Raw genomic sequence first — 27,183 nt, 5'->3', positions numbered from 1 at the left:
AACTTAATAACACTTGCACTTAATGAAATACATTATGCAAAAGTTAGCAAAATGGTGTAAATCCTCCAGTTTCCTGTGATTAGTGCGCATGGGGTTCACACCAGAGATGATCCGCTCCAGAGTTCACTTGCAAACGGCCCGAGACCACCTCTTTCAAGCGGAGCAGAGTCCGTTTGTTTAGTCTCAGACTGCATTCAAACCAACCCAAATAAACCGCACGAGGGCACATTTCAATGTAACCAACCATTGACTAATAAAGTAACTTAACTTAAACGCACGGGGTTCGTTTCAACTGCTCTAAACAAAGCTGGTGTGAACACGCACTTAAAAGACAGAAAGAAGAAGAATAGAGCAATTACAAAAAAGACCAGAAGAAGAGGACAGTGGATGATAACATTTATTTGCAAACTTGTACAGGCGAAGAGGAAATAGAGACATCTGATTGGACTATAAACAGGAACAGAACCGTGAGTGTGTGTGTGCGTTCTCTCAGGGTGACTCGTGTTCTGCCTTGCCTGTGTGGCACGCGGGCGCCACGTAGCTGCCCTCCTTCACCATCTTGTCGCGCTGCTGACGGATGGCGTGAAGCCGCTGGTGCTGAAATAGGAGAAGAAGAAGAAGAAGAAAGAGAGGTTAGTGTTGAGTATAGATGGTAAATGGCTTTGTGTAAACGCTTTACATTGTTTTGTACACATTCATACATACAGTCATACATCATTAGCAGCAGCTTCAACGCAGGGTGCAAGCTAACTATCGGGAGAAATTTAGGGTTCAGTGTCTTGCCCAGGGACACTTGGACATGTGGCGGGGAGACGGGCGATCGAAACACCAACCCTGAAACCCAGTGGACGACCGCCCTACCCACTACCCACTTATCATCTATGGTCTTGTGATTTAAACATTTGCAACAAACAGCAGTTTCTGAACCAGCATTTCAACTCAGACACATGAGTAGATGTGAGCTTCAGGTCAGTTGTTTTCTGAGCTGACATTCATCTTAAGTCAGCACTTCATCTCCATGGTGACAGAATGAGATGGTCTGGATGCTGCTGCAGCACATTGACAGTTCACCTGTCTGTCTCTCCTCTGCTGACACACACACACACACACACACACACACACACACACACACACACACACACACACACACACACACACACACACACACACACACACACACACACACACACACACACACACACACACACACACACACACACACACACACACACACACACACACACACACACACACACACACACACACACACTAAAGGACTGACCTCAGTTTGACAATATCTACAGGATTGGACTGAAGGGCTTTTTTCATTTACATACAGACTTCTAAGATTAATTTAGTCGATAAGACGGTGTTTTAAATGTTCATCCTTCTCTCTTAGGAGGCCTGAGAGATATGGACACAGATACATGTAATAAAACGTCTCATTATCAAACAGCAAGCGGTGCAGAGAGCAGCTTAAATCAAAAGACATAAGCATTGCCTTAAGGATTCTTCTTTAAATCCTAGAACAACGGAAGCTGAGTTTCAACATGCAAAAAGGACACAGACAATACCATCAAAACAAAACAAAGATGTTAATGGCTTTGTGATATATGCACATCAGTCAACAAGACAACTATTCTACTACTAGACAGTGAGTGTTCACCATAGACAGTATATAATGTTATTAATTATATATGTTATTATTGTTATTAATGTTAATATGTTGTTCACAGCCAGACACTCACCGTCTTCTCCCGGTGCATGCACTCGTAGAAGTCTTCAAACTCTATCTTGCATTCCTTCTTGGCGCGGATCTGTCCGATGCCGTCAGAACACTCGATCCATTCCTTCTCGAAGGCGTGGCAGCGTGCGGCTCTCTTGTTGGGCTGAGCCCCGCTCTGCAGCAGCAGCCAGCGGTCCAGGTTGATGCCCAGCCGCGACTGCACGTCCACAAACGGCATGATGCTAACGGAGGGAGCGGACAAGTAAATATAAATATTAAAACAACATTTTGCATTGCTTGCTTTTTGTTTATTTAAAGAGGGTTAGGGGAACAAGTTGGAAATATTGACCACAAACATTTTTGCTGAATGAATCCAAAAACAAATCAGGGACAAATATAGTTGATGGATTTTTTTTTTTTTTTTTTAACCATTTATATATACAGTTAAATCCCATTGAGACCGGAGACTCTTTTTTTACACGTTACCATTCACACGTTCATACACCGATAGCAGGCTAACTATCGACATTCACACGAGGCAAGGTGGGTGAAGCGGCTTGCCCAAGGACACAACAACCATGACATAAGTGGCAGGGCGGGGATCGAACCTCCAACCCTTCGATCATTGGCCGACCCGCTCTACCACCTGAGCCACAGTCGCCTGATACACAGTGGGTATCTCAGAGACACAGCAGTGGTGGTCAGTCACGTAGATTACCAAACCAAGAACCAAATTATTTCAGAGTCCACAGTGAAACACAAGTCTATTGTGAAGTGAGACACTTTCAAAAGGAAATGCCGGCTTCATTAAAAAACGATTTAGCTTGAGAAAGACAATCCTCAAAGATCATTTTAAAGGTTTTTGCTATCAAAACAAAGTCCTATTAGAAACCACATAATGGGTTACTACGGTTACTACCAGACGCCAAAGCCATTTGCTTTTAAAACAAATGTTATTTGTAAGAGAGACTGAATCATTTATTTTGAACAAACGACTGATGAAGATATGTCACTCACAATGTTTAAGTGAGTTTGAGCTTTTAGCCTTTTAGCAGGAAACCACCTTTGCATCTTAATGTTGTGTCAATCATACTATCAATCAGAATAAACGTTTGTATTCACCTTTACCAACCAAACAGATGAAACAAACAACTTCTAACCCTTCATAGTAATCTGATACACAGAGACAAACATCATTTCAGAGCTGTTGTGACCATGGTTGTGACTCCTAACATGCAACATATAATAATAACAAGGAGCACTGTGCCTCTGCGAGATTATAAACTTTAAATGCAAGCTAAATACAAATGAAATCATTGTTGATATTTAGACATAATAAGAAGAGTTATAACACATTATTTCAATACCCATTCACTTTTCTCTACTCCTGTTTCCTTCTACACATACTGGGCCCTAGACAGTGAAATGTTATAGGTAAAAGAATGTCTTATTTAATCACCTTTCTAAAAATAATATATATAACTGTACTATTGCCCTGTTGTTATTGTTTAACCTTAGGGTTAGTAGGCCTAACTAGAACAGCTAGCTGGCTGATTGCCTCCATAAACATCCCACAGTTTAACAGCTTTGAGATTCAAATTGAAGTGACAAAATGACCTAACCCCTTTAATTCTGTCTCAAATGTTTATTATCCCCTTCAATGACAGTTGCTAATGCTAACTAACCCTAGCCCGCTCTCATTTCAGAGTTTACAATCATAGGCTCATGTATTTAATAATTATTCAATCTGACGCTGTGTCTTGTCATCTAACACGCAGTTATAACGTCGCAAACACAAGGAAAACATGTTTATTTACCGAGTTTTGTAGGATTCACTTTAACCTTCCTCCGGCTCCACGCGTTTCGCTTTACGGCTCAACACAACACTACCGTAAAGTGACGGGATGTGTCGTGAAGAGACAGTACCTGTATTTTAACGGTCCATTACTGCCGACTACTGGATTATTAGAATATGAGGAAATATTCAGGAAAATTATATTTACATATATATTTAAAAAAATATATACACAACTAAACCTGATCCTCCCTGCCAAAATAAATAAATAAAATATTAATTTTTTTAAACTTGTATTTACACAACAGAAAAGTAATTCAATAGCCTAGAAATAACTTTTTTAATGTGATTTTTTGTTTATTTATCATTATTTATTATTCATTAAATACAGTAAGCATATTACTTAGACATTTAAATTTTTGTATTATTGAATTATTGAATTATTTATTTTTACTTTTTTACTTTTATGAAAATAATTTCTTACTTTTATTTAATTTTATATATCTCTTTCTAGTGTAAATGCTTTTCTATAAAATTATTTGATTTGTAATTTTTTGTTTTTCACCTTCATTGTGTTGTGCAATATCTATCTATGTATCTATCTATATCTATCTATCTATCTATCTATCTATCTATCTATCTATCTATCTATCTATCTATCTATCTATCTATCTACCTATCTATCTGTCTGTCTGTCTGTCTGTCTGTCTGTCTGTCTGTCTGTCTGTCTGTCTGTATCTGTCTGTCTGTCTGTCTGTCTGTCTGTCTGTCTGTCTGTCTGTCTGTCTGTCTGTCTGTCTGTCTATCTATCCATCTATCTATCTATCTATCTATCTATCTATCTATCTTTTAATTTGCGATAAATGACAGCGCTAAAAGATTTTCTGGAAAAAAAATATTTCTAAAAATCTTTTGCACATTTTCGTATTCTCTCCAGAAAAATGACAGTGTGCAGTAACTACATGTAACCACTTTCCTTTGTTTTTCCTGTCATAATAATGAATAAAAACAGAATTCTTTGGTGCAACATCAGATTGTGTTTATTTTCATTTTCCCCCCAAAGGTCCACAAGTCGTCTTTCACAGTCCTGTACGTACAACCCCACAAATACGTACGGGGCAGGGCATTTATAACAGTGACAGGAAATAACACAAACAATATAATAACACTTTAATATTGCTATCTATCTATATACTCTAAAACCTTTTCAAATAAGGACAGGACCCCCCTGTGAACTTAATGGAACTCTTCCATTAAACACTCACACTCCGTCCGTGGTACATTCGTGTGTTTTTCTCACAGGCAGGCAGAAAAACAAGTGACAAGTGCAGAACAAACAAATCGTTGTTGCCAGGTTACAGAAGCAGCTAAATCCATAAAGCTACTCTCTGAGATGAAAAAAAGAAAAGGTTCCCAAGTTGATTCCTTTTGAAAACCTGCTTAGAAAACCGTTTATATTTGAACTGAAGCACAGAGGTGATACAAAGCTAAGGAACTATTCAGGCTAGTGAGTGAGAATGATCAAGAAGAGCTTTTCGGCATCAATACTTAAAAGTGTTTGGCTCCGAAAGTGAAAATGAATTTTAAAAAGTTGATTAGTAAAACATTAAATAATAGAGTAAAAATATAAAAAAATAAGATCCTTTCAGTTCTTGGATTAGATCACAAAATTGATTTCAAAAAAATAATAAAAAACATTGGATTCAAAATACTGAATGATGAATGATAAAGTTGACAAAAATACTTATAGTCAAAAGCGGTTCTTTTGTATTGTTTTTTTGGAGCCAAACTCTTCTTTAGTTACATCCAACATAGAAGCCTTCTGGTAGGGGATTTATTTTGGTTTGTACCAATAGACTTGAGTATGAAACTGAAGTTAACACACTCATAGCAACATATGATGAAATGTAAAAGAAAGAAAGAAAGAAAGAAAGAAAGAAAGAAAGAAAGAAAGAAAGAAAGAAAGAAAGAAAGAAAGAAAGAAAGAAAGAAAGAAAGAAAGAAAGAAAGAAAGAAAGAAAGAAAGAAAGAAAGAAAGAAAGAAAGAAAGAAAGAAAAGAAATGAAAAGATAAATAAGAAAAATTCAGATAAAGTGCACAAGTGCTCATTCAAATCACAAAGTGGGACAAACAAATACATTCTTAAGGTGTTAAGTCATTCACATACAATCACACAACTTTCACATGGACCAGACAGCCAGATAACTGATTGGAAATACCTAAACCGTGTGTGTTCTGTGTTGTGTCGGTCAGCGAGTGTCTATAAGGCAGCGGCCGACTGACCAACACCGGTCCAGTCACGTGACACAAACCACAACCACAAATATACAGAGAGAGAGATCTGACATTGACGATGTGGGCACCTCTTCAAGGACTTCAAGGTGGACCAAAAATCCTAATAGATTAATTTTTAATACAAAGAAACTCATTTTTGAAAGTAAAAACATTTTTATCCAACCCGAAGCTGTAGCCCTCCAGAAAACATGGCTGCTTAAAATCCCCTTTGTCAGATTTCATTCCTCTCAGTCTACCTCCTCCTCTGTGCAGGGAAAGTGAGATTCAAAGTAAACTTTATTTATCCTAATCACCAGTGTAACAGGACCTCACTGCCCTTTCTTTTCTTTACACGAGGCACGGCTCATACACACGGCAAATAATAACATTTCAAGGTCGTCTGAATATAAATAGAGGACAATTATGAAAAAATAAAGCCACAATAGTTGAGTACAAAGTCCACATTCATTCACACAACATTTCGCCCTCTGCAAACTGTCTGCAACAGTCCTTCTCCCTCCGCTGTGCTTGGTGACATTTCACCTTATTTCATAATTTCAATTTTGCAAGATGTCCTTGTGGAAAATGTGTACCTCATTTTTTTTTATTCTTTTTTTTTTTTTGCTTAAGTAGCCAAGGCATTTTTCACCAAGGAGTAAACATAAATCATCATATTATAAACCTCAGAGGTAGAACCCTGACAAGAGTGACAGGTAGATAAGACAAGACAGACAGACCAAAGTAAACCAACTCTGACTGTGTTTAAGACGGTGTCTGTGAGTCGCAAGAAGCAGCAAACCAGAAATGAAAAAAAAAAAAAAAAAAAAAAAAAAAAAAAAAAAAAAGCTATGAAGAAAAGGATGTAGCTCAAATGTAGCTATCGGGGGATCAGTTCATTTTTTTGTTGTGCAATTCTCAGACGTAGAGGATGACGTTGCTGTCTGCGGGACAGTGAAGGCCTTCAGGGAGGTTCAGGGCTCTGCAGGGCGGGGGTTGGGGTGTGGTTGCCGGGTAACAGCTTTTGGGAAGCGGTGAGTCACAGTCGTCTGACGTGAGCTCGGCGATGTCGTCCGACTGCGTGTCCATCTCCAGGTCGCTGCGGATGCTCTCCGGCTGGGCCAGTGTCACGTCTCTAAGCCCCTCCCTTAGCGACGCCCCCGGCGACAGGGCCCCGCCTCTTCTGGAGCTGCAGTCCTGAGGCTCATCACCCCCGGAGACCGTCACCATGGCAGCGCAGCCCGCAGGCGGAGTCAGGTCCTCTTCGCTGGTCAGGCAGAGATGGCTCGGTTTGGTCTCAATGTCCACCTGGATCTCTAGGTTAGTGCACTCCCTGTAGAGGAGATACATGAAGCACAATGAGTAAACACTTTAGTCATCATAAAGGGGAAAGTCGTTTCTACTGTCTATCCCATCCATGTTAAAATGATTAAATGCATAAACTCACAACATCAACATGCCAGTGACAACAAGAGCACATAGATCAAAGGGTTATGTTTAAAAGCTTGATATCCGAATTAATTAAATAATTTGCACAAAGATTTGTTTTCCATGCAGTCACCATGAAAGTGTATTCTCAAAATGTCTTTGATTTAACTGTATGAAATAAACAATATCAAGAGATGGAAAAGATTGTGAGTTTGAAAATCTGGTTTAAAATGTTTTAATTCATCCGTTGTAAACATTAATGTGTTGAGACTTGAGAGAGAAGATTTTATTTGTTAAATAATATTTTTAAAAAGTCTGTTGTTCAGAGCCCGTCACCTGTCCGGTAGTGTGTAGGAGGAGATGATGGATCCGGCCATCCCTCTGGTGCTGGCACAGTCGCTGCCCGCGCCCAGACTACCCGTCTCTCTCTGGGACGAGTCTTTAGGTAGCTCCCCTGACTGCACCTCCAGCCTGGGGGGAAACAAATAAATATTCTTTAAATTTTACAGCATTTTTATTACTCATAACTGGTCGGTTTGTGTTGGTAATTTTCTTCTAATGCCAAAAAAATATATATATTCTTGGACTTTTTAATGCTGAATCATATGTCTATTGTTTGTCTGCTTTGAACTGTGTTGGACAAGGGAAAACTGTATTTTATAAATATATAAAAAAGCAAAACTACTTCAGTATGGAACAAATCAAAAACAAATTGCTGATGAATAACTGTATAATTAATCTTTACTAGTAGATAATAAGACTGACATCACAGTCTCTCTCAAACTTCATCTTCCTCTGTTCCTCACCTGCTGTATTTGCTTGTGCGGGTCCCCAGAGCGCCCCCTGCCAGTGTGTTAAAGTGTGGCATGTCGCCCAGGGTCCCGGGGGCCACAGACAGACCCTCACTGGGGGTGGTGGTGCTCAGGCCGCTCACCGCCCCGTCCAGACTGCTGTCACCCAGGCTAGGGGACGACTTCAGCGCCCGCCACGCATCCGCCACTGCACAAATAAATAGATGATATTCTTTATGGTTCATGTGATAAGGTGTACATGTTGTTAAATGTTTGTATGTCTCTGGGAGTGCTAACTTAATTCTGTTGTATTGTTGTCTGACTTCAATATAATGAAAACAAACATCTTGAACTTATAATGATATTCTGTATGGTTCATGTAATAAGGTTTGGACATTTTGGGAGATTTGGTGAATTAATAAACTGCTCCACCATTTTGCAGGATGTGTTGTTTGGTCAGTCAATCAATCAAAATGTATTACAAAAAATACCTTAAAGTGGCCATGAGTAACTTTTAAAGTTTTCCTCTGACAATCATAAATTACATGTAACAGCAAACGAGCAAAGAAAGCTAATTTTATATAGTTCTGACGACACAACAAACCCTATAAAATCAAGAGAAAATACTTAATATAAAGCGTTATATACAAAATACATGACATAAATAGTGCCATATGATAAAATGAAATGAATGAGCAAGTGCATGTAAAACTAAACATATAAAATAATATTCTCAGCGACTGATTACATGTTGGGTAACCGTAGTGAGGTATTTAGGGCAGAAAGCAGGTGAAACTAAAGGCAGATGGAGATGGCGTCCTAACCTGTGATTGGACCGTCGTCATCGTCAAAGTCGATGCGTACGCCGCGCCCCTTCCCTCTGCTCACGCCACAGCCTCCGCCCCGACACAGAGAGATGGGAACCACGCCGTACACGTACGCCAACATGATGGGCACGCCAATACCTGACGGGACAGGGACAAAAATGGGGAAACAATCAAATAAGTTTCACCAAACTTCTAAGTGTTATTCATATTTTCAATGAAAGAAATATGGATAAAAGGTAATTATTATGACATAGATTATATAGATTAATTGATTTCTTGCATGATCGTTTGTTCTAGCTTGTAATTTTAATTTTATACTGTATGATCCCAAAAATATTCAAAAGCTAAGTAAATCACAAATAAAAAATAAAGAAAACAATGTTGTATTCTTAATTTTTCTGAATCAGCTTCTTCCCCACAGTGCTGACAGCCTCAGAGATTGTCTCATCTTATTGTGTTGTACTGTATACTGTATTTTTGTCTCTGAGGAGCCGCTCCAAAACAAGATGCTACATTTCAAGGGCTTATTCCTAATAAATAATTTCCCATGATTCCCGTTGCATTCAATATGTTTGCCTTCTTGTCTGGACTTCTTACCGACGCTGACGGCTGCGATGACGGGCGCGGTGATGATTGACAGGGCGACGCCCCCGGTGATGGCCAGGTTCCTACGGTGACGAGACGCTTTCTTCAGCTCGTAGTGAGCGTGGATCTGAAGAATGAAGACACTATTAATATATTTTATTATTATTTCTTATATTTTTTATTTCTTTTATAAAAAAAATGTCTATATGTATGATGTAAAGTGTCTTTGAGTGACCTCCAAAAAAGTGCTATACACAACAGAGCTATGAATTTGTATGCATTTTGATTTTATTTCACACATTTTTGTTTTTTAGTCTTGGAATCACAAGGTTGTATGTGTTTAGTCAAGTGTAGCTATCGCCTGCAGGCTAAATAAAAACAACAACTGCAGAGCTAAAGCTTAACATGGCACAGGGCTGAAAGTCAAAGGTTGGTTTAGCAATTTTAAATGACGAGAACATAAATACAGAAAATCTCCATGTGTAGAGAATTATCCAATGAAGAGTGACCTATCAATAATACTAAAAAACATATGACTAGAATCTAGAATCTCGTTCTGTGCCAGATGTTCACTGAAATGTGCAGTTTCACATTTCTCCACAAGAGAGCGCTGCAGTTTGTTAATGTGCAGCCAAAACTCCACCAAATGCTCAATGTCCTTTAATGTCCTTCCTTGTGTAGTTATTTCAAAGCCTTATCTCATGCTTATTCTTCACTAGTAGTTCTGTATTCAACAATACAACAGCATAACAAACTGGAAACAAGATGAAAAATCCATGACACGATCACATTTATGGAGACAAAAGAGGAATTTCTGCATCTATGCAGGTTGTAAACCCAGTCCAGGTCAGTAGGACATAAAAACATATTAGACAAAATGAACGAGAGCAAATGCACATAATGCTTTTTCCACTTATAAGAACGTTTAAAAATAAACTGTTAAAAAAAAGTGAGCAAAAAAAGACGGGAGAAAAAGGAAATTCCCATTTGTCTTCGAAAATATATTTTTTAAGTTGTTTGAAATTCCAGCTTTGTTTCGACAACATAACAGTAAATCTACAAGAGCTGTCAGAATACCCGTCTCAAATGATTGTGCAACAATTGGAAACATTTAAAGCACTTTGATAACGTCAAGGCCTTGGATTTAGATCACTTTAGACATCTAAGGACACCACTTTTACCAGAAGTTTAATAGTCCCAAAATATTTCTTCAGGCCAGTGCCGTTGCTGACGTGAATAGAAACTGTTCCACAAAAGAACTGAAAGTACTTTGTAGCATTTCTGGTAAACGTTTGGCACGGTGTGAACTATGAGAACAGGCCAGACTGAAACTCAGAAAAAGGTTTTTCCGTTCTGCTGTTATAATGTTGTAAATTCCAGATAATCACTGGAAGAGGACTGTGGAAGTTAGCACCGCAGGCTTCGCTGTAAACGATTTGTAACAACTCATGTGGGTTTCCGCTTCTGGTTTCTGTGGAAGAGTGGCTGAAGATACACTGACCGTTAAGATTAAAGATAGTGTTAGAGGGAAATACGTCTTACTTTGAAATGCAAACAGGGGTAAAGATGAGAGGAGGCATTTGTTAGCGTCAGTGAGCACTTCTTATGTTTATACTGTTATATACACATATGTAAGTGCCAGATTGGGTGTATGAACACATGTATATTGGTAGAGTTTCCTCTTTGAAAGTCTCCTACTTTATTGTTTATTTGTTTTTCAACTAGTGTCCTGGATTGAGTTTGAGAGTCTTGGGAAGGTTTTGGCTGAAAATACTACTATACAACACTTCTCTGATTCTAACCAGGAGTAAAATTATTTTTTTGTGTTCTTGCGTGCATAAAAAACACCGTTTCTCCCGTCCGACAAAAAACAAAACAGAAAAACATTAGACAAACGGTATAGTGCAACATTAAAAAGATTCTAGTACAAGAGAAAAAGCATTTTGAGTTTTTTGTTTGTTTCAGAATAATATGAAATGACCAACAAAAAACAACCAATTGTGAATAATAAAATGTGTAAAAAACCTTCATAAAGTGCCACAGTTAGCCTTTCTAGTAGCCCTAAAGCCTCTACAAGCTTCTCACCTTGCGTCCGATGTAAACGGGAATGCCTATCACCATGGCGGGGACGGCGATGCCTGCGATCAGCGTGATGCCGACCGGCGCTCCGATCAGCGTTCCCAGCTGCCACAAGATCTTCTTCTTCCTGCTCCAGGGCTTCTTCCCCCAGAACGTACAGCCAGACGGACTGAGGGAGGGGGAACACACAGAGTTAAAGGAGCACTGTGTAGCTTCTTGGGAGGAGGGGGTTTGTTTACATTCGCAGAGCCTGCAGTTAGATTACAAACCAAGGGAGTTAAAGGAACACTGTTAGGGTGCTCCGTTGGTGTAGTGGGTAGAACGCGTACCATATCAACTCGGGCCTTCGTTGCAGTGGTCGCGGGTTCAAATCTGACCCATGGACCTTTACTGCAGGTCATCACCCCTCTCTCTCTGTCTCCCCATTTCAACTCTGTATACAATTTTTCTTTGGCATTTTCAAGCTTTATTAGATAGAATCTAATAAAGCTTGAAAATGCCAAAAAACAAAAAATTAAAAAAAAGTTAAAATCTTTCAGTGTTAGTACCTGAGGTAGTGCAGGTCAGAGATCTCCTTCATGCACAGCCAGCAGAACTCACAGCCGCACACGGCGCAGGTCATGTGGTTGCAGCTCCCGTCGTTCATCTTGATGATGTAAGCGCCGCAGCGAGGACACGGCTTGATGTCATCAGCTGGGGACGGAAGGGACACCAGTTCAACACAGGACACGTGCCACAGTTCACACAGCTTTTCTCTTTAATTTCTTTGGAAAACGTTGAGCTGTTTTGAGGAATATTTACATGTGTTGACATGCCCCAAAGTCACAACAACTTACTGTTGTTCTGAAACTCAGCTGTAAAGAATGCAGCTTCAATACGTCAGAAATGAATGGAGTTTATCTTTAAAGTCAAGTTGACGTTCCGACATTTGAATGCTCTCATTAATATTGTGTTTTACATGTGTTTTTATTTTCATGTTGCTCAGTATATATGTTGTTTTGTATTTTTTTAAGCCTGTATAACACTCTAGTCAACTGAAGTTGTTTTCAAAGGCCAATACTGTATAAATACATTTTGACTTGCGTGATCTCAAACAATCTTCGCTCTTTATATTATTATTCTTGGTACCTGGTTATTACTGTCCTTCAACTATAATTTGAATGTATTTACACAGCATTAAAAGTTAAATAAAATTATAAGTGCTACAATTTATTCAAAATAGGAGAAATGATATCATTGAACGCATAAGATTGGGTCAAACAAAAAGGTTAAAATGCAAGAAAAACATTCTACTCTATAATAGTCCCATTTAGTTTAGTGTTTTTCCCCTTGTGCTGGCATCAGAATCAAACCTCATTAGAGTAATGGATCATGGAACCAATGCAGCAGTTTGTTGTCTGATGCAGTTTAAAAGGAAAAAAGGTCGAAAGAAGCCAAGAAGCCAAGAAAAGAACATCTACAATTTGAATTCTGAATGCTGGGAACATGGGTGTGTGTGTGTGTGTGTGTGTGTGTGTGTGTGTGTGTGTGTGCGTGTGTGTGTGTGAGAGAGAGAGTGTGTGAGTGAGTGTGTGTGTGTGTGTGTGTGTGTGTGTGTGTGTGTGTGTGTGTGTGTGTGTGTTCGATGCTTGGCAGAGAGAAGCGGAGTGGAAGTGGTGAATTAAGGAACGACAGACAGAGAAGAATGACAGAGGACAGCTGGAGGGATTTTAGTTAATAGATTTAATATATTTTTAATCAAAATGGAATTAAAAACACTCACATGAGGATGTTTCCAAACACAAGCAGAGAGGTTAGTAGAGATTCTCATGTTTCTTCCATCATCAGAATAACAAGTTCTATAAAAGACCACCGTGACACTTTGGGAACTACCCAAACTTTTGCTTCCTTGCCCTCATGTCTGTGCTTTACACACTGTTAGCTTAGCGTAGCATAAAGAATGGAAACAAGGGGAAACAGCTAGCCTGACTCCGTCCAAAGTTGACAAAATCAGCCTTCAAGCACCGCTGAAGCTCACAGATTAAAATGTTAAATATTGTTTGTTTCATAGAACATGCTCTAGAATTAGCTAGAAGCAGAACAGTTACTCTTTCAAATTAAACAGACAGCTATCTAAAAAATGTATGTGAAAACTGTAATTCTAAATAATCTCTCCTTTTTGATTCTGTTTTATTTTTCCCTTCAGTATTTTAAAATAACCGTCAAGGTGTAAAAGCTTTTATTTCTGCTTTATGTACAATATAGAGTAGTCAACTGTAATTAAAATGACACTCGTAGAGAACAAGATGTTTTCCCAGACACCTGATTATGTCGTAAAACAGGGAAGTGCGTTTCAACATGTCACAGGCATATCTTCGTCATTGCTCAAACAAAGTGCAAATGGAGTTCAGAAAGAGCCGAAAAAGGAACCGATTTGCATGTTACGAATGTGGTCTGCTGCACTGACAGAGCGGTGCTTCGGTTTTGCATGTGGTTGCTCTGCTCAAGTGGATGGCTTTTTGTATTTCCTAAGGGCCGTAAAAATCACACTGCAAAAGCACTTTGGTGAGTGAATAAATATGCCAGTTTGAAGAATCTGCCTTGAATAAGTTTGGTTTAACAGATAACGTATTTTGACATTTTAAAATTTTAAAAAGGCCACATGACAGGTTGTGTGGAAGCTACCGAGAGGAGAAAGTGGTATAAATAGTGTCTCACGCTCGGTTGAACGCTGCATGCATCACCTGTGTCTGGGGAAATGGGTAAAATAGGCGGCAGACCAGTTTTTCAGACAGACGGAAATGTGATGAAGTCTGATGGAAACCGAGATGGCAGAGTTCTCAGAGGTGTGAAAAATGTTCTCATGAAGCAGATGCTGGTGGAGAGACAATTTTATCTTTCTGTTTATGTCTTCCCCAAACAACCATACACACACACACACACACACACACACACACACACACACACACACACACACACACACACACACACACACACACACACACACACACACACACAGCGCACAATGTGAGAATGTGTTTGATTGAGTCTGTGTATCTGTGTAAGACTGTGGTGACTTTTTGATCTAATAATTCTCCAGGGAGGTGTGTGTGTGTGTGTGTGTGTGAGAGAGTGTGCTTGTGCTTGTGTGTGTGTGTGTGTGTGTGTGTGTGTATGCGTGTGCTTGTGCGCTTGTGTTTTTGGAGACACTCACCGGGCCCCTGGTCCTGCGTGTAGCTGGGCGAGTGGTTGCTGTGTGTGTGCAGGGATTGTGCCCTCTGTTGGCGGGCCGAGTCACAGGTCTGGTTGGGGTGCCAGGCCTGTTTGCAGTGGTAGCAGAACTCTGCGCCGCAGCCTTCTCTGCGACACACCAGCCTGGGACAGCTGGCACAGCCCGACGCAATGACCGCAAAGCTGAGAGGAACAGAGACAGAGGTATAATTCAAAGTATGTACGTCAAAAAAAATGAGGGGATCATTGACAACAGTAAGTAAGTAAGTCAATTTAGTCAATTTTACACAGGACACATTGAAATTTGTCTTTTCGCATATCCCTTCTAAAGTTTTCCACTTCGGAGGGGGTCCTCCTAGAACAGGGTCAGCCATAGTACAGCGCCCCTGGAGCAGTTTGGGGTTAAGTGCCTTGCTCAAGGACACAATGGTAGAGATGGTGGGCACCATAGAGCCAAAAATAATCAACTGATTGATGATCAAAGTGAAGATATAAGAATCTGGTATTTCTTCACTCAAACTGGAGCTAAACGGTTGGTGAATTCTTGGCTGACGTTCGACAGGTGGTAAAATAGCACCAGACTTTGCCAAGTTGGTCAGTTTCTCTTGAATCTCTTGAACGTTGAAATGCAAATTTGTACGAATGACTAATGCAAACCAGCTTCACGATTCTGATCTTAGGAGGAACTGGAGACCTTGGGACTCCAACAAAGGACACAGCTGTAACATTGGCCATATCACAAATACACATTTATTCGACTCTGTTATGCCATACAATACACTTTGTGTGTGTGTGTGTGTGTGTGTGTGTGTGTGTGTGTGTGGTTTTCAGTGACTCCTGAAACAGAAATTAACGGTGAAAACTCTTTAATAATCAAACAGACACACCGGAAACCGACCAAACTTCTAACTTCCTGAAGAAAACCTGTTCTAAATGCAGCTGTACCCACACTAACCATCATTGTATACTGAAGTTTGGCCAGCACACTTCTCCTATCTAAGCTATTAATGGTAAATACAGAAAAGAAATGTTGGCGTTTTGGAGACAGCAAGGGACAGAGCAGGCCATTTATACAAGCTGTCAATCACTGAAGAAATCACAAAGGAAGCCTTCCATCAAATACTGTCCACAGACAAAGTGGGAGAAAACGTGCTGTAGGAGTGATAACAAAAGCAGAAAGGGATTTTGATATTTTTTTTTTTGCTGTTTTTTTTTTTGGACTTTTCTTCCAGGATGCCAGTTTTCTGTAAGAAGTGATAACGATTGGAAGTCCTCCAACGTCACAGACAGGCCCGGACATGTCCCTCATTACCACCTCCACACACAGAGGGACAGGCAGGCAGTGGGATAAATTAATTAATTTGCTTCTCTCCGGACGAGACCAGACAAGAACTGACATTCCTGCGCTGACACTTCACTACTGATTAAGATCGCTTCGGTTTCAAAACATACATGAGCAAAAAGCAGCTTTTCCTGTAATGATGAGTCAGTATCTGTTATTTAAATTTTTTTCCTATCCAGTGTTTTCAACAGACCAGAAAGGTTAAATTGTCCTTAAACAGACTAAAAAACTAACGACACAGAAATGCCAGTTTGGTTATTTTTCTGCAACATCAGCTGTGGCTAAAACTTTCCCTAAATAAAAAGGGAACAGCTGGGTTTTTAAATGAGTAATGACCAAGATTTTCAGAAGTGACCCAATTTCTAAACCATTTCCCTTTTATGAAAAAGTCACTCTAACCACCAAGTAAAAACCCCCATACTGTATTTCCATTTCTCAATAGACCTCGTATTCTCGTATTCGTCATTGATCGGTGTTTTCCTGACCACGAAGGTCACGCTGCCCGGTCTGCGTGGTATTTGAGTGCCCGGGACAGTGTGCACGGGAACATCTGTTATAATATATAATATATAATATCTGTACGGAGGAGATGATGTAGGATGTCCATTTAAATGAGCCATCGCAAACAGAGTGGTTTCTATTGTAGGGGGAAATTGGATCCTAGATTCTCAGAACCACTTCTGTTATTTTCCAAATTATTCAGCTGCCACTTTGGGGATTCTGTCAACAAGAGCAAATTAGATTGAAGACATTTTTTTTTTTAGATAATTTTTTGGCATTTTCAAGCTTTATTTGACAGTACAGAGTGAAATGGGGAGACAGAGAGAGAGGGGGGGATGACCTCCACTAAAGGTCAACGACCACTGCAACGAGGCCTGAGCCAATATGGTACTCGCTCTATCCACTACGCCACCGGAGCGCCCCACTAAGGCTTAACATCTTAATACACTTTGACAATGCCAGTATTACAGTGTCATGATGTAATACAGTCAAACCAAAAGATCTCAAAAAATCGGGCTCTAACTCGATTTTCACGGCGACCGAACCAAAAGTTGGTTGATATAGAAACATGTTATTTAACCTCGTGTTGGCGCTACGGGAATAGTGAGATGATCACCAGAGTAAATTAAGTTCATCTCCTTTATTGCATCCATTGTCATCTTTACCAAATTTCATAATAACCCACACAGTAGTTCTTGAGATATTTCTGGACCGGCTCAGTGGACTAACAGACAGATAGACAGGAGACAGTGCTGCTATCCCTGCAGCTATGCCGCAAGCAAGGCCACAAGACAAGAGCAGAAAAGGAGAAAAGGAGAAAAGGAGCATATCTGTTTTCATGCTTGATGTGGCTAGATGCGGTAGAGAGAACAGGTTGCCACGACAGCTCTTTCCTGGGAGAGCGTCCTATGTCAACAACACCTCCCTACGGTGGATTATTGATGACATTTTTGGATGAAATTTTCCAGGTTAGGAGAGGAAGAAAGGAGACAAACGTAGAGGGACAGAGATGAAAACAATAGGATACACAGGTTGGGTCTGAGCGGGCGTATGAGATTAATCCTCTAGATGTCAATTTGAAGTAAAACGAGACAGACGTAGGAGGAGGTGGAGGAGTTTTATGAGTGCTGACATGCTGCGTGTATTGGCACACACACACACACACACACACACACACACACACAGCAGGCATACAAATTGGCTTCGACACTGCTTGTTAAACATGCACAGACAGTCTTCTTAGTGTTCAGCTCCACACAGAGCCACCTGGTAATCCTACTGAGCCTGTAAATACAACGTTAACACACACGCACGCACACACACACACACACACACACACACACACACACACACACACACACACACTAATATGGGGCTGCAATTAACATCATGATGAACTGAATGTGTGACTCATGTAGAAACATGAAAAAACGCATAAGAGTTAATCAACAACTAAGGAACAATATCAAGACCACACACACACACACACACACACACACACACACACACACACACACACACACACACACACACACACACACACACACACACACACACACACACACACACACGTATTGATCTGTTTAATTAAGTCCCGACTCCAGTTACCCCTGGCAACGCTCCCTCTATGCCGCATCGATAGTCGCCATAGTAACTGACAGCCAGAGGAGACACTCTTTGTTCTCACTGGTTGCTCAGGACGACGGGCCTGGAGCTCATTGGCCGGGACAATATGATATGACCGTTAAGATGAGAAAGATTTACAAGAGCTCAAGTGGATCATTTGAATTATTTTTGCAGTGAAAGACGCAGAAACATATTTGTTTGTTGTTGTGCAGTGTGTCAGTCTCTTGGTTGTAGATGTTCAAAATGTAATATTTTTTCAATGAGGTGTCCCAGATAAATGAGGGATTGTTTGGTATAGTTTAAAAAAAAAAAAGCATCTCAACAACTTTAGACTATTTTCTCTTGATTCTTCTTATTAGCAGGACTTGATTTTTTTTTGCCTCTTAGGCGCAAAAGAACAAGCTAAAAACATTAACATATTATCTCGTTAGCAAACAGTCGCTTCTTATTTACAAGAAGCAACTCACATGGCAAATTAAAAAAAAGCCATGTGATCACTAAAGGCCTACTTCACCGGTTGGAATATGAAGGTGTATTGAACTCTGAGATCCTATTTAGTATAAATGTGCAAAGAAAATTGAAATCGGATCATCTTAGCCTGAGAAAAGGCAGAAAGAGTGTTTTATGGTCTCACTGTCTAACCCTACAGTTTCCTTCTTGTGACATCACAGTAAGGGATTAACAGGACAGCTGGGCCAAGGGAAGACTAAGGGAAGACTGAGGGAAGAAAAACCTCATTCATTATATATGTGGTAGGATGGCCTAGAGGTAAGGTGGCCGACCAGTAACCATGAGGTCGCTGGTTCGATCCCCGGCACCGGACAGGAGGGTGTTAGTTGTAAAACTAGCAGAGGCTGGTATTGTGTCTACGGTGCCCACCATCTCTACCATTGTGTCCTTGAGCAAGACACTTAACCCCAAAACTGCTCTAGGGGCGCTGCACTGCGGCTGACCCTGCCCTCCGAAGTGTGGTAACTTGAGAGGGGATATGCGAAAAGACAAATTTCAATGTGCCTCGTGTACAACTGACAAATAAAGATAACTTAACTATATTATAATAGTTATTTTATAATGATAGAGCGCTGGTTCCGTATGGGTGAAGTATTCCTTTAAATGTAATAGCTTTAATCCCACTTTAAAGATTGGAAGTTGATAATAAGTCTGCTTGCTAACACAAATGCAGGTAAACAGACATTTTTGTGAGTTACTAAGTAGGCAGCCATTACATTTAGAATTGGATCTAAGCTGAGTTGACGTTTTTCTCTCACTTGTCAGTTACTGTGTGATAGATTTTCTGCTGGTTATCTTTAAAAAAAGATAAGATTCAGAAACCAGGTTACATTTACATAACCTTCCTGCAAGTGGGCCAATGTGCAACGCAACACACACACACACACACACACACACACACACACACACACACACACACACACACACACACAACAAACAAACACACAGAATAGGCCGATTCTCCACTAATGAAATAAAGTTATATGGGATCACACCTATTTAATTATTACTGTGGAAAGCACCTCTGCAGTGACCGACAGTATGTGTGTGTGTGTGTGTGTGTGTGTGTGTGTGTGTGTGTGTGTGTGTGTGTGTGTGTGTGTCTGTTTGTGGTGAATAACAATATGGACTTGTCTGATGAGGTGGTGAGTCACTGCTGCCGTCTGACAGACAATCGTCCCGGTAACTATGTAGGTCAACAGTCCACACACACACACACACACACACACACACACACACAGAGAGTCCACCTCCTGTGACACCGCTGATGCAAACACACCATCATATCAGGAAACCACATTGACCTAAATGTTTCTTGTGTGCTTAACTTAACTTAACCTTTGTAACCAACACAATTTAGTGCAACTTTTATCCTTTAACCCTAATTTCAACCCCATCCTTACTTTTGCCAATGGAAACCAGCCAGAATGTACTAAGCATATAGTCAAACTGTCTTCCTAATGCAAATGAAAAGTAACAGAGACACACATGGAAACCTTCTAAAAACTACAGTTATAGTTGTCAATTAAATACGGCTCTCAAAGTTGATTTATGTATGTCAACATCCGCTGGAAAATGATGCCAACTAATATGATTTATGATCGGACCGAGCCTTCATCTGAACACACAGGCGCTCTTATACAAACAAGAAACTACTGTAATACAACGCAACTGACACAATAGAGGAAAAACCCCATATGCAATTCAACGGAAAAAAGTTGACTGAATTGATCAATATCCCTAAAATAAAGAAGAAAAAAAATCAACAAAGCCAAGATACTTAAAAAACACATTTAAAGGTTTATCTGTGACATATGTAACAGTAGCACAAGTCCAGAAGAGATAGACCTTTAGTTATTTACCCCAATAATGTCAGTGACTTTGCTAACATTAGCCACTATATGCTACTGGACAGACACCACACAAAGGAAGGCTGTAGTGTTGAACTGAGCGAGGATGCATTGTATTGCTTATGAATTCAACTTTTTACTTGTAAGAGTAAAATAACATTCAGTGTCCCTCAGAAGATGAGCGCCTACCATCTTGAAACTTTCCAAATTATTGACTTTGTGACAAAAATATCTCTTAATCTAAAAGGCAGATTGTCATGATATTTGGTGTGCTCAAGTGGGGACAAACTATTTTGATTTTAATGACCCACTTTATTTCACCTTGTACCACACGTAGGAGAAAAGCACTTAAAGTTTCACAGCCTACGGACCCCATAGAATATTCCTCAATGTATGTAAAAGCCAAAACAAATTCAACCCTTTAGTTATTTTCTCACAAAAACATCTTTGTGTAGGGGGATGACACAGTCACAGAGAAACAGAAACAAACAGGCATATACACAGATTTATGCAGCGATACCACAAACACACACACACACACACACACACACACACACACACACACACACACACACACACACACACACACACACACACACACACACACGTAGACACACACACACACACACACACACACACGTAGACACACACACACACTCACACACACACACATGTTGACACACACACACACACATGTAGACACACACACACACACACACGTAGACACACACACACACACACACGCTCTGGCCTTCCCCTGTGAGAGAACCAGTATCGCTGAACCAAAAACCACAGCCGAAAAATATCACTGAATATCTGCGTTCCTCCTTCCCACACACACACACACACACACACACACACACACACACACACACACACACACACACACACACACACACACACACACACACACACAATGAATCACTCGTGCTTTCTATGATGAAACAAACGCCTCGCATTTGTTCCAGAAAACCCAAACGAGACCTGCTCTGTTCTACCTTCCAAAAAACCCTCCTGACTCTCACCTCCTCCGACCAGTGACCACAGGGCCGGCACTACACAACCCTCTAACCCACTTACACTTTAAAATTCAACAAATTCAAACAAACACACACACACACACACACACACACACACACACACACACACACACACACACACAACAATTAAACTCCCTACGCCCCCTCTTTCTGTCTCGAACAAAGCAGATCAAACTAGGCCACAAAATACACAATATAATACAAAATTCAGTAATTTATGTGGATCCGAAATTCCAGCATTTACAGTGAGAGTGAGAAAATGAAGATGTCACAAAATTCAACACAAATGAACTATGTTAGAATGAATCTAGACATAAAAGTAATATAAGTGATTTCCAACTTTAGAAAAAAGAGAAAGGAAGAGAGAGTGAAAGAAAGGGGTTAATAGACAAGTAGAGACGTTGATATTACAGCTACTGGCCTGATAATGACGATTTAAAAGCCATTTTCTCACTGAGCAAATAGCTGATGAATCTTTCAGCCAAAACCAGACTCCATTTTAATCTAACTAACCATATCAATTCCTATATACTTTGAGAAACTAGCTGAAATGACAATAAGTTATTTCTCAGATATGAAACATTGTCACAGTGCCTACTTGTTATTATTTGAAACATTTTCACTTTCTTTCTCACTCACTTAAAAATAGTTTCTGTTTCTCACAATAGCTTACTATTTTACTGGACAAAGGGGAATAACTTTAAGGGCAACAGAGTTCAATTTGGTTCTGGGAAAGACTCTTCTAGCAAATTAAAGATAAATGCTTTGAAACTATTTCATATCACGTCAGCTTAACCTCCGATCAGATCACTTGATAATATCACAGAAACAGGAAGATGGAAACAAACAAAAAACCCAAACTGGAGATGAGCCCAGACCCGCAGTTTATACACATTCATCACCCTCAATTACACCCATAATCTATACAAATATTTAACAGTTTCAACACTAAATTTGTCATTTTTCACTATAAGGACTGGCCAAAATGTCCTCAGCATACTCACAATAAAAGGTTCATTTATTTGTTGGTTGACTGATAGAAAATGAAGTTGGTAATCTATTAATAGAAGTATGTAACGGTTGTCACAGTATGTCACAACTGAGCAAAATGTAGGGTTAGACAGTGAGACCATAAAACACTCTTTCTGCCTTTTCTCAGGCTAGGATGAACCGATTTTCTAAAATGTTTGCACAATTTATAATACATAGGATCTCAGAGTTCAATACACCTTCATATTCCCACTGGGGAAGTAGGCCTTTAACTTCTATTATTTATGTAATTCTACCTTTTGTTATATTTCGCTTGTTTTTTTTAACCGTAAAAAAACCCTGGAGATAAAAAAATTTAAATAAAAGATAAGAGAAGAAAAGACCCCAGCATTGAGAGCAGGGCCGTAAACAGAGTCTTTCTTACCCGCAGTCTGGCGCGGGGCACCAGCGGCAGTCGGGGTCTGAGGCGAGGCAGCGTCTCAGCAGGAACTCCTCGTACTTGTCCAGCAGCGCGGCGTCGTCCAGGATGTCGGCCACCTGCTGCGGGGCGAGCCGCTCAGCGCACTCGGGACAGCTGAGCTGGACGCGGCTCTCCGTGATCTCGATGCGCAGGTACTGACGCAGGCAGCACAGGCAGGACCGGTGGCTGCAGCCCAGCAGCGCCGGCATCTGCTCCTCCGGCTGCCGCACCAGGCACAGGGGGCACTCGAACAGCACGGGCTCCCCGGAAGAGGGGGGTCCGTTCAGGGAGGAATGGCTGGAGGACAGGGGCTTGGATGGGGTGTTTGAGGCAGCTTCCTGGGGGTTGGTCGTGGAGGTGGTGGTGGTGGTGGTCGTAGCATTGGCAGCGTCAGGCGCTATGCTCAAGGCAGGAGGGAGAAGTTGCTGTTGTTGTTGTGTGTGTTGGAGATGGGATAGCGGGGTGGCTGCTGCTGCTGCTGCCGCCGCTCCTTTAGCGCCCCTGGAGCCCCGCGAGCCCCGTTTACTGTGGAAGAGGCTGTGGAAGGAGATGCGGCCCTGGCGTTTGCCCGCCGCACGGCACTTAGGGTTGGGGACGCCACTCACCGAGGAGTGGGGTGACTCGGAGTCCTTCTCTGATCCCATTTTTCACAGAACAGAGACACACACAGTAATGTATAGCTGAGCTACACAAACACACACACACACACACACACACACACACACACACACACACACACACACACACACACACACACACACAAGAGAGGATTTGTCCCCTTGTGAAAGCCAAACCTGAATGCAAATGCTACTCAAGTTCCTGTTCGATGAAACTTGAGTCAGTCAGTCAGCCAGTTACCTCTCTTGCTTTTATGAGAAACGAGACGTTATCAGGAAACGACAGAGAGAGAGAGAGAGAGAGAGAGAGAGAGAGAGAGAGAGAGAGAGAGATAACAACAGATGGCAAAAAACTGAAAATGAAAGAGATTGAGCAATTTTCAGAGTGAAAACACAAATTCCCCCTTTGGGCTCCGGGAGTTATTCTCTCTCAACAACACGTCGGTCCAAAGGTTCAAATGGAAGAAAAAGCAGCAAGTCTTTCATCTTTTCCAGGCAGATGTCGAGGTGGAAACATGTCAGGGATCCTCAGAAGAGATTCATTTCAGTTCCAATGAATGACTCTCCTTTAAAAACAGAAAAGGTTTAAAAGACAGTAACAGAAAAATCCAACGAGTTAAGTCCGATTGTTGCTGTGATGATTCCTTCAGCTCTGTTTGAGTTGTCTTCAGCTGCGTTGAGAGGCTGGTCTGCCTCTGGTTCCTTGTTGAACGCCGGTCTCTCTATGAACGCTCTCTGTCAGGAAGAAGAGAGCAGGAAGTTAGCACAAAGAGCATGCTCAGTATGACACACCTCTCTCTCTCACTCTCTTCCCCTCTCTCTTACTCTCTCTTCCCCTCCCTCTCTCTCTCTCTGTTCCCCTCTCCCTCTCTCTTACTCTCTCTCCCCCCCTCGCTCTCCCTCTCTTCCCCTCTCTCTCTCTTACTCTATCTCTCTCTCTCTTCCCCTCTCCCTCTCTTCTCCTCTCTCTTACTCTCTATCTCTCTCTCCCCCCATCTCTCTCTCTCTCTTACTCTCTATACCTCTCTTCCCCTCTCTCTCTCTCTATTACTCCCTCTCCCTCCCTTCCTTCTCTCTCTCTCTCCGTTCGCTCTTCCTGGGTTTCAATTTCACCATTAACTGGAGTGACCCTGAGCTGTTCCTCTATATCTGAACTAATTACATTTAAATACACAGATAGACTCACACACTCACACTCCATATATAGGGGACAATGTTAAGTGACCAGATAATATTTTTTTTTAAAAGGGGGCTTTAAAGTAAGACAACCACATAAATGACATCATGGACTATTTGGACCAATGGTGTGTGTTCATGTGAGACCAGTGTGTGTCTCTGCATCCCGCTGAGCAGCGAAAGCTCTTCCTCCACTTCACACTGCGCTGCTAGTGCCGTCGCCATGGTGACGCTCACTATGGAGCGAGGCAAAACAGCGACCCACTCTGTGACTCTGGCACTTATGTATACGCACACACATGCACACACACACACACACACGCAAACACGCAAACACACTCGCACGCTGACACACAAAGATACACACAGACACACAAAGATACACACAGACATACAAAAACACACTAAGACACACACACACACACACACACACACACACACACACACACAAACCCACGCACACAAAGATACACACACTCCCACTCATACAAACCCACACACACACACAAAGATACACACACTCTCACACACACAGACACACAAATACACACACAAAGACATACACACAGAGACACACAGAGACACGCCAAGATACACACACACACTCTCACTCACAGATATATACACACTCTCTCACTCACACATACACACACACACACACACACACACACACACACACACACACACACACACACAGGGACACAAACATGAGCACATTTTAGCAAACACTGATATATGAAACACACATACACGAATACACACATACACACAGACCCTTCTGAATCCAAAAACACATACACCACACACTTAAAAATATGTACACTTACGTGATACATATGTAAATACAGACAAGCTAGATACTTTCCACACACACACACACACACACACACACACACACACACACACACACACACACACACACACACACACACACAGGATGAGCTGTAAATAAACACGGACAAGCTGATAATAATCTGCTTTATACACACACACATCACTGAACTGAAACATTTGAAAAGCGTATCAAATCACACTTGCACAATTACACACACACACACACACACACACACACACACACACACAAACACACACACCTTAAATCACCATCAACGCACACACAACCCATATATGTGCACACACATCTCTGTTTGATCACACGCATGTGACAAGTGATAATTATGTGTTATGTTAGTGTTGGATGTTTTACACGTACGTTTTGGTGCTGTGTGAAAATGTTTTTCGCGTTTTTTAGCTGAAGGAAAACGAGCTTCTTGCTGTAATGGGCATACAACACATAACTTAAAGGTGCAGTGTGTAATATGACATCATCAAGAAAGTTCTACAAAGTTCTAGAATGCAACGCTCCCTGGGTAACCCCAACCCTTTAGAATAATAACAGAAGCTACAGTGGCCTTCAAGGACAAGAACAATCCTAAATTTTAAACAATGTACCTGATGACATTCCAACTATGACACTTTCAAGATGGCGGCACTAGGCCTTGGTCCAAAATATGCAGAAATATGGACATATATGAGACCCTTTCTAAGGGGAAAAAAAATAATTCAAAACCTTTTTTTTTAGCTATTATGCACTAAATTAAATGTACTTATGGATATTATAATTATTTTCTACAAAATCTGCTAGGAAATAAAACCCAAAATTCTACACACTGCAGATTTAAAGGTGCTACAAGGAACTTTTAAATATTTTTAGATTGCTATCTTTTTTTTTAAAGTTTTTCTTAATGCCTTTGTCATGGGTAAGCTCACCCAGGAACTACAGCTGGCGTAGTAAAAACAACACCGCTTTTGTCCAAAGAGGGTGCAAGAATGAACACAAACGGAAAGTTGTGTCATTGGCATCGAGCTGAGACAAGACATTATACTTAAGCTTTTACAAACTGAGACGTGCTCATTTAGGTAACATACAATAGATCAATACTAATGTGATTGTTGAGGCTCAAACAGACTCCCACAGCAGCAGAAAGGCTCCTTTGCTTTAAGTGACTGAAACCTGATTATAGAGGCTATAGTCTACAGGCCATACAAACACACACACACACACACACACACACACACACACACACACACACATACAGACACACACACACACACACACACACACACACACGTTTGATAACTTCAAACTTGAGAGAGAGGTGGATATGAGTAAAAATATACTCCTCATGAATCAATAAAAGAGAAATATCTCCACTGTTCCAAACACATTAAATGGTGAAACTTTAATGTGCATTTTTCTCACACACACACACACACACACACACACACACACACACACACACACACACACACACACACACACACACACACAGACACACACACACACAGACACACAGAC

The 27,183-nt window shown here is 40.8% G+C and overlaps 2 protein-coding genes across 2 annotated transcripts in view; both read right to left on the bottom strand.

The window, feature by feature from the left end:
* Positions 1 to 379: 379 nt before the first annotated feature.
* Positions 380 to 3,615, bottom strand: ndufs5 (NADH:ubiquinone oxidoreductase subunit S5). The gene is made up of 3 exons (XM_080045306.1): positions 3,544 to 3,615; positions 1,749 to 1,968; positions 380 to 597 (listed from the first exon to the last, which is right to left on the bottom strand). The coding sequence occupies exons 2-3, from the start codon at positions 1,962 to 1,964 to the stop codon at positions 490 to 492; spliced, it is 324 nt and encodes a 107-aa protein (XP_079901432.1). The 5' UTR covers positions 1,965 to 1,968; positions 3,544 to 3,615; the 3' UTR covers positions 380 to 489.
* A 3,036-nt stretch (positions 3,616 to 6,651) lies between these two features.
* The window catches only part of rnf19b (ring finger protein 19B), a 29,475-nt gene continuing 8,943 nt past the window's right edge, over positions 6,652 to 27,183 (bottom strand). The window contains exons 2-10 of the mRNA XM_080045305.1: positions 22,996 to 24,383; positions 14,696 to 14,895; positions 12,051 to 12,195; positions 11,509 to 11,671; positions 9,436 to 9,550; positions 8,836 to 8,976; positions 8,027 to 8,219; positions 7,557 to 7,691; positions 6,652 to 7,125 (exon numbers count right to left, since the gene is read on the bottom strand). Of these exons, the coding sequence (XP_079901431.1) occupies positions 6,711 to 7,125; positions 7,557 to 7,691; positions 8,027 to 8,219; positions 8,836 to 8,976; positions 9,436 to 9,550; positions 11,509 to 11,671; positions 12,051 to 12,195; positions 14,696 to 14,895; positions 22,996 to 23,675 (2,187 nt within the window). The 5' untranslated portion in view covers positions 23,676 to 24,383 and the 3' untranslated portion in view covers positions 6,652 to 6,710. The remainder of the gene's footprint in view (positions 7,126 to 7,556; positions 7,692 to 8,026; positions 8,220 to 8,835; positions 8,977 to 9,435; positions 9,551 to 11,508; positions 11,672 to 12,050; positions 12,196 to 14,695; positions 14,896 to 22,995; positions 24,384 to 27,183) is intronic.

This window comes from Ammodytes marinus (genome assembly GCF_949987685.1).
Source record: "Ammodytes marinus genome assembly, chromosome: 17".
Taxonomy (NCBI): Eukaryota; Metazoa; Chordata; class Actinopteri; order Uranoscopiformes; family Ammodytidae; genus Ammodytes; species Ammodytes marinus.
The sequence above is the reverse complement of the archived record's forward strand: the minus strand, read 5'-3'. Positions and strand labels throughout refer to the sequence as shown.

What these genes read in the sequence shown, in the direction of transcription:
- ndufs5 (XM_080045306.1), bottom strand. Translation starts at nt 1,964, where the DNA reads ATGCCGTTTGTGGACGTGCAGTCGCGGCTGGGCATCAACCTGGACCGC. An exon ending in GCATGCACCGGGAGAAGACG is followed by an intron (nt 598 to 1,748) that starts GTGAGTGTCTGG and finishes CTCCTATTTCAG; the next exon opens with CACCAGCGGCTTCACGCCAT.